Genomic DNA, 11,645 nt, shown 5'->3' on the forward strand with positions numbered 1-11,645 from the left:
TAAAAGGGCAATTTGGACTATTTACACTATAAACACTGTACCTACATCCATCTAGTTGAATTGTCTGTGTGTGTGTGAATTTGTTCACACACACAGAGACAAAATGTTGCTCTGTTTAACAGCGGTTGGCGGTTTTTATCTGCCTCTGTGGTGCTAAGATGTGAAACAGGAGAGGACGGCGTAAAGAGCAAACAGAGATAACCGCGATGAAAATGAAAGACCTCAGCGTCCCGGGTCACGGCAGGTAGCGCAGTCACGGGGCCTGACCTATCTAATGGGACAAGAACAATATTGGATTAGCCCACTTCTGAGTGAGTGATATGTTTTCATAAAGCACACCAGTGACGCACGTTGCCTGGAACCATTGTGGATGTGTAGTCTCTTAATTCTGTTCTAACATGATTAAAAGGCCCATTTTTGGTCCCATTACGTAGAGGAACAATGGAGGACAGTTCGATCATGGCTGAGACTATTTCGACATGGTACAAAATCAGTGGTAGATCTTTTTATCTATTAATTTTTTGCGTTATTCCTTTTGCGCCCTGCTCTTCTGTGGGTCAGTCCAGGTTCAGCAGCAGCAGACTATTTATCATCAAACATTTACAGATGCACAGAACCCAGACGGGTTAAGGTTAAGTAGGTAGAGCTCAGAGTCACGAATGGAACTTCCCATTATGAATTTCACATCAAAATTTTAAACCAGAACTAATACATTATTTCCCAGAATCCTGTGTTAATATCTATCCATGCATAATACAGTAATACATCTATGATACATGATAAGGAGTCCGTGTTCCCTTTATACAGTTTGCAGGTGAGAGACATTTCAGAGCTTTAAAGACACAGATTAACAATTTTATTTTTAGTTTCTTTGGCAGCCAAGTAAGGATATTTTGAACTGTCCATTTTATTATTTTACCATCACAATAGCAGACACACAAAACCAACAAAGAACATTTCAAAAAGCCTGATTGAAAACTTGAATCTCTCGCTCATTTCACAGAGGACAAGTATTACAATGCACCAAAAGCTCCTAGAGTTCCCCTCCGATCCATCTCTTGTTGAACAGATGAAACGGCAAGCTGTATTGCAAATATGCACTGCGGACTTAAACCTTTAATTTCCTCTATTTTTCAATATGAGGATATGCAATCTGTCAAGTGATTTACCACTTTCAAACAAGTTGGGTACAACAAGAGGTGTGGGAAAGTGGTGGATTATTAGAAAAAACAAAAACTGAATGTTCCACAGGCAAAGTGTTACTAGTTACAGGCTAACGAGTGACAAAAACATGATTGAACTACAACCATTCGTAGAAAAATCTGTGCCTCCAATGTTTTTGAAATGCTGGTTGTATAAAGATGGATGGATGCACCTTTTTGTTAAAATAGCATTCGACGATAGTGACATTTGTCACCGTGCCAGCTGCCGTAGACTCCATCAAGTCTCTTTACTCTTGAAATCTTTGCGTGCACAGCTGTCACTGCCACCTACTACTGCCAACATCACCTTTGTTTACTCTTTCTGTGTCTGCGCCGAGACGGGCTTGATCTATTGCATGTTAAAATACATCCACGGAGCCTTTCTCTGTTGGATTCCCAGCAAGTTTTTATAGAGACAAACTCTTTTAACCTCAATTTCACTGCACTCTGAGAGACCTTTGTGCTGGAGACGTACTGACGTGATGTGACTGGAAACGGTGTCAAAAATTCACTCCTATCTCAGCTCAGAGGACTCAGCTGCATTTAATGCTCCCCATAAGTGGTCCCGCACCTCCATTCTCACCTTTTTTACTCCTCTGCCACCTGACCTGAATTAGATCCGATAATTTTATGACTTCCATTTTATACGTCGCCGTGCAGCTGCTGGCTCCACCGCCTCCACTTTTAGACCCTGTATTCAGGAATCTAAGTGTGATCTAATGTTTCCTCCTCAGCGGCGCAGCCTCCTTTACAAGGCTGAGGCGAGTCATCAATTTATTCCAGCAGGGATTTAAATCTCCTTTTCCTGTTTCAGTCTACGTCAAGTACCACTGACAAGGCTGAGGCTCACATTAAACTTTAATCACGGTCAGCCTGCCTTGTCTTGAAACTGACAAGGCATGAAAAACTGCACACTATTGGTGATGATCTTTATTACAATTCATCATTAAAAGCACCACAAAACCAACACAATACTTCCATTAATCATACAGTAAGCCAGAAGGCAGTTACCCTTGATTTGAATGTAATATTTTATTATAAAACATATTATAATGAAATATCATCATTCATTTTATAATTAATTGAAAATTATAAATTGTTATTTGGTAAATGATGTAATTGAAATAAAGCAACATGTGTAGAAATTGGCATTTTGTGTGATTTAGCGCCTCTCCACAGTTTCTGAAGTTAACACCACCGTCGTAAATACAGATCCCAGGTCTGCGACAGTTAGTCATGTAATGTAGGTGTTAACTAAGAACAAAACTCATTACATTACAACAATGTTATGTGTTGGAAATTCATGGGGGGCGGAGTGGCTGAGAAAGTGACACCATTCATCTTGTTACAAGACACTGTACTGTCAAAATGATTCTGAAGCTGTTGTTTTAAGGTAAAAATGTTACATAATGTTGCTTTAAAACCAGCTGAATTTGAATTGATATCATATTTATCAGTGAGCTTTCTTTCCAGTAATCCATCTCAAAGTTATCCCTACAAACTGAAACATCCAGGAAGGTCGTATGCACATATCATACATATCAAATCAACTCGCTTGTCACTTATTCACCCTCGCTGGCTGGGCAGAGGAGAGAGAAAATAAACAATTTGCAAACTTTTAACCAGCGGTGTCCCCGGGCAGCTTTATGGAATCTTACTGAGTCATCCATTCATTCCACTCAGCTCAGCTCAGCTCGTCCTGCTCTGTATTTTGAACATTTGACAATGTTGCATGCTTACAAAGATGACCACATGCTGTATACGTACATCTTATAAATAGACAAAACAATACTGTGAATTTCACTGATTGTCAAAATTCAGTGCAATCAAGAAGATAATAGGCGACCAGTTGTGTTCATTCTCGATGCTGTGCCTCGCATTTTACATGAATTGCATCGGCTTTGGCACCAAACACTGAGCAGAGTTAGATTCTAACTGATACCGTCGATCTGTTGCTGTGAGTAGTGGAGCGCCTTTGTAATTTTCAACATTTTGCTGCCAGTCTACGGTCCAGCGGTGGCTCAGCAACACTTCAGCTCGGCTCAATGGGGAAACCATTTCCCTCGAGTGTGGCGAGGCTCTTCCCCTCAGCTTCCTTCTTAACTGTGTCTGTATGTTTCTCAGTCTGTCGGGGAATACTCTGACCGTTAGTAAAGGTCAATCGTTTATGCACGGACACACGAGTGAGCTGCAGTTTTCTGTGAGACGGTCCTCTGCAGCGAAGCAGCTCTGCGTAGGCCCTGCGGAAATCCCTGTTGAAGGCCGGGTACAGGATGGGGTTGAGAGCAGAGTTAAAATAGCCCAGCCACAGGACGACGGAGTGGAGCGTGTTAGGCGGGTTTGTCTTTTCCTTTATGCCCATGCAGGTGAAGAAGGTGAAGTAGGGGAACCAGCAGATGACAAAGGCCCCCAGCACAGCTGCCAGGGTCGCGGTAGCTTTGTGCTCTCGAGCTATGGCCGCAGTCGATGCCGAGCGTGCAAATGATGGAGTGGCAGCACGAATGCGCCGCACCTGAAGAGACGGGTTGAGAAAAAGTTAGAGTGCCAGAGCACAGAGAATATAAAAAAAAAGATGAGCTCACACACGGTGTGTTAGACTGGAGATTTGTTTTAGATTTTCCCTGTTTTTTGAAATATGTTTAAGTACATGTTCAACATTATTTATGAGAAGACTTTTCGCCTCTGTCGGCTCCCCCTAGTGGCCAGGAGGCCCGTGGCATGTGCCTAGAATCCAGCCCAGCCTAAACCTAAACAAACTGTGACCTTATGAGCAAGGCACGCCTGTCCCTGGTGGTGATATTTGTGGTCTTGGGAGTCCCTGGCCATCGACCTATTTACTGGTTAAGGCATGAGAATATATTACAAGTGAATATGACTTTGTGAATGTCATTTTGGTTTCCACTCAGATGCAAATCGCTAATTTGAAATTGTGATTTCTAAAATAACAGCCTCAGTCTAAACTAGTTCTAAGGCCAAGTTCTGACCTTTTACATCCCACCTCAGCGTGTTTAACAAAATAATTTAAATACATGACAGAGTTTTAAATAAACAAACACTGACCTGTTCTCGCGCCACTCTGAATATGCGAAGATACATTCCACACATAAGCAGCAGAGGCAGGTAAAATGAGCCAAAGGCATAAATAAGCACATAGTTGTTATTCCATTCAAACTGGCAGTAGCGTCCCTCCTTGTCCTCGTCCCCGATGCCCCAGTCCAAGTGCTGCACTCTGTAGTCCACTGTGTTCCAGCCCAGGTGGATGGGCACAAAGGACACAGCCAGTGACAAGGCCCAGATGGCGATCATGGCCAGTGTGACCCTCAGAGGGGTAACTCTCCGGGAGTAGCTAAGGGGAGCTGAAATGGCTAGATATCGGTCCACACTGATGGCCATCAAAGTGAGGATGGAGGCGGCACACAGGAGGACATCCAGTGAAATGTAGATGTTACACAGTGCTCCTCCGAGGGGCCATTTCCCACTGCGCAGCTCCACAGTGGCGGACAGGGGCATCACCAGCAGGCCCAGCAGGAGATCTGTCACCGCCAGTGACACGACGAAGCAGTTAGCTATGCGCCAAAGTCGTCTGCTGAGCCCTACGGCCAGACATACCAGCATGTTCCCACCAATGGTCAGAATGATAAAGCAGATGAGGAAGAGCCAGCGGACAGCTGTGGAGATCATGGTGACCTCCTCCTCGGGCAGTGGGTCACTGAGACAGTGCCGCCGTATCTCAGTAGAAAATGTTCAAAGAGGATCATCCACTTGTTTTGGAAAAACTCCTCTCATGTGCTGCCAGTTCACTTCTCCGTCAGAGGGTCCTCTCCACGGCTCCTGTGCATGAAGTTAATCAGGTTCGGAAGTAGATCACAGAGTGGAAAGCGCCTCCCGGCCATCTCTTGCATCACCGCTGGCCTCCAAAGTAAACACTTCCCCTGGTGAAAAAGAATGAAGGGAATTACTTTGAAAACCCAACATGTCACCATAGAATGGACATTTGTGTATTTCAAAAGTAAAGTATGTTTAATGAATAGTCTCATCGCAGCTGCCTGTCAAGGGTCATATTACCAAAAATGGTCATCAGAGAAAGTATGTAGAAACCTTGGAGCATTCTGAAATATCATTTGACGTGAAAATGTATACAGCCTCATTTTTTTTTTTTGCCATGATGAATTGGCTTCATGTGTGCAGGGTGGAGGGTTGTAGTTGGTGTCATGTGTAGACTTTAACGTCCTCTTTACTCCGTCGGGAATTCCAGTCCAATTTGACTGCCTTCCGCTCTGGAGGCGCCGTGTCTTTACCCTTCTGTGATAAAGACACTGTGCTGTTGTGTAAACACATGTTGAGGTCGGGGAAAATGAAAAATGTCCTACAGAGAGGAAGCGTGTCCTAAAGCCTGGGCTGATCTGTACATGTGCATCACTGTCAGCGGCTGAGTCCAGACAAGATCATAAAACAAGCGGTCACGGTTTGTGGAGTAATGTAAACAAATTCTGGCTCTCCAGTCGGAAAAAGGAAAAACATTCCTGTGTATCCGACCGCATAACGCACTTTAGTTTTGAAATTTGAAAAAACCTGCAAACAACTTTCCCTAAAACTACTTTTTCTCTTTAAAAGGACAACACAGCTGAATATACATCATAACTCAAAGTGTGTATGGATGAGTTAGGTATCATCCATCTGGACTCACAGACTTAATTTCTCGCATTTTTCTGTCAGGTGCACTTTCAGAATCCCAGCTGTTGAAAAAAAACAAAAAAAAAACTAAGCTATGTGCAGCGTCAAAGAAAAACTTCATTGATGAACAAGTAGAACAGATTTCCAGTGACAGCTGATGCAATTAAATTCTATTAATCCAATCTTGGTTTTTAGTGTCACTATATCAAAGAATTTTGAAATAATAGGTACTGACAGTGACAATGATGCTGTGTTTCTAAAGTCTTCCACTGTTTTAAACATTAAACTGTGCCAGGACTACTGGCTGATTAAAGTAGTTGAGCTCTCGCCGCCTCACACTGCTGTCTGACAGTCTGTTCTGATGGTGTATATACATTCTGCATGTTTGATGGCGTTATCTTTAATCTGCTCATCTGCTTCCTTATTGCGGCGAGGCCATCCGATGTAGTCCCATAAAAAATAGATGAGCTGGTCTCACATTCTCTAATTAAGGTTTGACGATCAAAGGGAACAGCGGGACTGATATTATCTTAGATGGGACCATATATTTAAACCATATGTGACCACCATTTATCTTTCTGTTAAATTATCACATAAATCCATTTGCATGTTGTGAGGCTGTTTTTTTTTTATTTTTTTTTTTTTTATGTTTTGTTATTTTTATTATCGAATGAGAAGCTACCGTATGTCCATCATTCATATGGTGGCTCCCACCAAATGTTACACAAGCAATGTTTTTAATAGCAGCTATGGTTTACACAGATAGCAGCGTATCACCACCTCCGACTTTATGACTCGTTTGACCAAACAAACCGCTCGCTCATTTATGTTGAAGAACGTAAATGTCAAAGTTACAGGAAAAATAAAAGTACAGATTATCACTTCACCTGGGGACTGCTTTAATCTCTCTCTCTCTTGACAATGAGTCACGTACGGTCAGTTTATTCAGGGTTTTCCCAACACAATATCAACCCTGGTGTGGCACAAGATATGATGATATGAAGTGTTTACAGTGACAGTAATAGGGATTGATGTATGTATATTTGTAATGTCTAAATAGGGCCGAGGAAATTTGGAGGGTGTTGAAAAAATGGTGTCTATATTGGTGAATTATATTATAGAGTGAATTATAATTAAATAATTTTATTTATAGTCAAAATCCTCCTAAAAAAGGTGCTAGAACTGAGCAAGAGGCAATGACAGTGATCATCCTAGTAAAGATTTTGGTACATCAATGTGTCAGGAAACTAAACATGATTAAGGATCAGCACATTACAATTTTTTTCATACTACCGTCATTATGAAAAATACAGTGGTATCACATTTATCCCTAAAATGTGTTCAGCAAGTTTACATTAACAAAGACTGCACTGACAGTCAGACTTATTGTATTTCTATCTTAGCATTGCTTGTGTTTTAGGATTTGGAAATGCTTTACATGAAGCTTGCTTTCTGTTTTTTGAAGGCCTGTTTTTAAACAGCATCCTCTATGTCGCTGCATGTGGCCGCTATTTACATGAAAACGATGGGAAGTAAACAAAAACTGTGTTTTGCATCGCTGCTTGAATACTGCATTTTATGTAATTTTTTTGAATTCACATTTTATCACCCTTGACCACAAGTATTCCAGATGGGGTCACCCAGCTCGCTCACCTGGTAGAGCCTCATTCTGTGGGTACCAAAGTTGGATCCTTACTGCAGCGACCCAGCTGTCATCTAACCTAACCTAGCTATCTTCATTCATTAAGGTAAAAGCCTGAAAAGGTTATCTGATAATAATAAAAATGATATTCACTGAAAAAAAAATACTGTTAGTGAGTGCTTACTAAAAGGATTTGTCAATCTTAATAAGCGATTGCCCTTGAATTAGATGTTGTAGCTGCAAAAAGCCTCTTTTGTTACCTAGATCTAATAGTTGCAATAAAATAACAAAAAAAAAACTTAGTTAGAATCAGCAATGACATAATAGGTAAGTTAGGTGAACTGAATGTTTGTTTGCTAAAATGCTGTCTGACATGTTGCTTCACGTGAGACATGGTAACAAAGCAAAAAGTCATTACTCAATTAATACTTTGTACAATACTTTACTCACTGTGCACAATAATTTGGTAACTCAACATCTGAAGATTTCACCTTGTGTTCTTCCAGGTTATAAGTTAATTTATTTGAAAGTAGCCACTGTTTCAGCTCTGCCTCGCCTTTCAGAGAATCCAAGGGTTTTTTGTTTTTTTTTGTTTGTTTTTTATTAATGCCAGTAGATTCCCCTCAGGGAGAAACACTTCCATGGTGTTTCCATGGTGACTTTGCTTGTTCAGCACTGACATAGTGTAGATCGAGCTGTGTCCCTGGTCAGCCTGCTGCTTGCATTTTGGTCCCACAAGAACCGGGCCTCAGTGGATATGACGAGTCACAGAGAACCAGAGAACTGTGCTCACAGAGGATTTAATACGAAACTCAAAGAACGGGCGAACGATCCTTGTTTGTCTTTGCTTTTTCATTTGGCCTTTCACTGCTGATGTACCAGAAGACTTGGGTAACAGGTGAAACACAACTCGGTGTTACCGCGATGAGACCCCAGATCATTTTACAATTCATTGCATAATTAATTTCTTGCTCCGCAGACAGTCTTAGAGAAGAGGCAGAAAAAATTGATGGTCAAACTTTCTTCACGTGAAGCGAATGTGCCAGAAAATATTCTCAATAATAATCTCAATTAGACAGACATTTCTATACTGGCATAGATCCACTTGGTGTGAAAGGTATGTATTGGTATATCGTGCCTATAAACATTGGCCACATCCTGTATTACAACTACAAACCACATAATATTGGCTCCGTGCAACATATCTCAATGTTCAGCCTATTAACAGTCTCCAATTGAGATTTACAGACTGCTGTCATCAGATATGCAGGTGCTCTACGCTACAAATGATCTCATCTACTTAAGTGCATGACATTATATTGCTATTCAGCGGCTCCTAATATGATAGAGGTATATCTGCACGCAAAGGTGGAAAATTAAATCTAGCTGGTGAAGCAGGATGAGTCAACAGCATGTGATAACACTGTGGCAAAACATCCGGCCCAGAATGACACATGGTAGGCCGACAGTATAGATATATTATTTAACAACGTGCGAGAAGCGAAACCACCGAGAGCAGAATGGTCCTTTGGCAATTTGCCAAGGTCACGTCCACGGAGACTTTTATATGACCTGTGTGCTGTGCATTTGTATGCATACCTAGGTGTTCTGCCATGAAACTGAGGAAAGGACATTTCGGTTGCACTTTATGGTAACCATCATTGATTAAATGTTACATTCATGAGAGGAAGCTTTAGTTGATAGTCTACAAACTTAAAAAGTGAAACGTCAGCTGCAAGTTTATAATATACAAACTTTTTTAAACAATTTACAAAAAAAACAGTTGTCAAGGTTTATGAACATCAGTTGCAACTCTGTAATGGACATCTGAATAATTTTTAAAGACAAACCGTATTCACAGTATTTATAAATAATTTACAAAGTCAAGCTGTTTAAACATCAGATGCAACAAGAAACATTCTGTTTAATAGATTTTACCCATTGTTTGTTACCAGTGAAACAGCTGTTAACTCAAGTTAACTATTTGTTTACCATTTGTTAATGATGGTTAGTGTATAGTGTTACCAACATCTGTGACCATTAGCTCATGCGGGATGTGTTGATTACACAACGCAGAACATCTTCGCAGAAACACAAATTTAATTTCTTTGTGACTCGCTGGAACAACTTCCACATTATTTCTTCACCCAGCAACACGTTGAAATCAACAAGAGAGCGCAGTGCAAGTCATTTACTGTGCTAATAAGACATTTTCACATTAAATGTAAACACCTCAGAGTCAAAACTAAACTCAAAAAAAGTTTGAGTGTGCTCTGACGCAGGATCAAAAGCAAACAAACTAATGTGCAAGAAAGGTAAAAAGTGAAAACCACAAGTTCGCTCAGATGTGCAGTAATGTTCTAATAACTGCCACACATGCAAACATTTACAGCTTTTATGCCTTGAAAATATGTACACAAAACCTGTGGCTTGTGTGAGAGAACAATTTACTCCTGCATGATCAACCACCCACCTAAACGCTCACCGGCATTATGTGAATGTGTAACCAGAGAAGAAAATGAGAGATAAATGAATCACTAAGCAACACATCCTGAACAGTCCTGAACACTGAAAATCATCAGCTTTGTGACGGGGACTTTTATAGAAACCTCTAAATGAAGTTGCTCCAAAAGTGTGTTGACTCACCTCACATGGTTTGTGTTTTGCAGCAGATGTCGTCAGATCCCAGCCTGCTTTCCCCAGATCATGAATGCTTTCTTCTGTTTCCCCCTGATCCTGCTTAGATGTAAACTTATTTCTCTCTCTCTCTCTCTCTCTCTCTCTCTCTCTCTCTCTCTCCCTCTCTCACTCGCTCTTTCCTTATCTCCTCCCTCTCTCTCCCTCTCCGTCACTGTTCAGCTGTGGACAAACACTCGGAACACCACAAATGCCCTCTAATGCGTCCATTCGCTGTTTGCTCATGAATAGGGCTGCTGTTGTTTTAGCTTGATAATTTACACACAGCTCGGTCAAACTGTGTAATTTTCTGTAAGAAGTATTTCAACAGATTGGAAATGACACTTAACACACATACAGAATCATAACCTGAAGACTTTTTGATACAGTGTCGTGTAATTGGGTGAATGGTGTCTTTGTCGCTGCACTCCGTCCCCTATATCACTTCTTTCTGCATTATGTTCAGTGAGCGGGTTGGATTTATTACACAAGTTGTTATTTCTGCATAAATTGCCCCACTTATGTTCAGCACGTGGAGGGGCTAAGTTAAGCTAAAGCAACGTTAAATTTGAATTGCAACATAACCACTGAATCATTTTCTGACACCCAGTTCGATGACATTTAAGACAACCAATATTCTAAAGTCATGCTAGCAGCTCTAAGAGGCAGAAGTAGTCAGGAATGGAGCTGCTAACGGGAACTGAATGCTAACGCCAGCATGCTAACATGCTGAGACTTATTTATTCATGGCACTAGATGGCTGTATGAAATTTCAACAGTCATGTGGAGATTGTTCAGTCTGAACCAAAGTAAGGGATGACTGACTGACTTTACCATCCTCAGCTATGAGCATGGCTAATAATATATTACGAATGATCTTTGCATAAACACCCATCACTCGTCTGCTGATTTTTGTAATTTTGTAATCTGTGATCGCACAGATCATTGTGTTGGTGCTGTATAAACAAAGACATTTAAACATATTAATTCAGCTCAAGTTCTCTCCATCAGATGAAGGTCTGCTTGTTCTGTGCTTTAGGATTTACCTCAACCAGATCATTTTTCCAGACCAGTTGGCATCCTAATAATGTTGGAAAAACATTGTGGAAATGTGTGATACAGCATCAAGTGAACATTTTAATTCAAAATTATATCTCTTTCCCCACGACTCTTGTGCACTTTTAGTTGGTATGCAGATACCTGGCAGAGAGACTTTGTGGAGGAAGTGAAGGGAATTTTTAATATGAAACTTGCATATTTGAAACTCATCAAAAACTTCCCAGTGTCAAAGACCCCAACTTTAGAAATTCACAGACTTCGCTGTGTGACTAATTAATAAGTCCTAACATGTGTGACATATTGCTTTGATATCTTTACTGCAGGCGCTGTGATCATGACTGTGTCGGCATTAAAAAAAAGATTGTCCCCCTCCATCACAGTGAATTATGCAT

At 40.9% G+C, this 11,645-nt stretch overlaps 1 protein-coding gene across 4 annotated transcripts; it reads right to left on the reverse strand.

Annotated features, from left to right (window-relative positions):
- Window positions 1-733: 733 nt before the first annotated feature.
- On the reverse strand, window positions 734-10,277 carry hrh2b (histamine receptor H2b). 4 transcript variants are annotated; one of them, XM_037118571.1, is made up of 3 exons: window positions 10,165-10,277; window positions 4,263-5,134; window positions 734-3,714 (listed from the first exon to the last, which is right to left on the reverse strand). In XM_037118571.1, exons 2-3 carry the CDS (start codon window positions 4,881-4,883, stop codon window positions 3,235-3,237), a joined length of 1,101 nt encoding a protein of 366 aa, XP_036974466.1. In that variant the 5' UTR covers window positions 4,884-5,134; window positions 10,165-10,277; the 3' UTR covers window positions 734-3,234. The 4 variants fall into 4 exon arrangements, with proteins under 4 accessions (XP_036974466.1, XP_036974468.1, XP_036974467.1 ...); XM_037118573.1 differs by having other exon boundaries at window positions 10,170-10,258; XM_037118572.1 differs by lacking the exon at window positions 10,165-10,277 and adding an exon at window positions 7,969-8,098.
- Window positions 10,278-11,645: the final 1,368 nt, after the last annotated feature.

This window comes from Acanthopagrus latus, chromosome 13, assembly GCF_904848185.1.
Source record: "Acanthopagrus latus isolate v.2019 chromosome 13, fAcaLat1.1, whole genome shotgun sequence".
Lineage (NCBI taxonomy): Eukaryota > Metazoa > Chordata > Actinopteri > Spariformes > Sparidae > Acanthopagrus > Acanthopagrus latus.

Coding starts and splice junctions, on each gene's coding strand:
- hrh2b (XM_037118571.1), bottom strand. CDS start 4,883: ATGATCTCCACAGCTGTCCGCTGGCTCTTCCTCATCTGCTTTATCATT. Junction 3,715..4,262: donor TCAGAGTGGCGCGAGAACAG/GTCAGTGTTTGT, acceptor CCGTCTCTTCAG/GTGCGGCGCATTCGTGCTGC.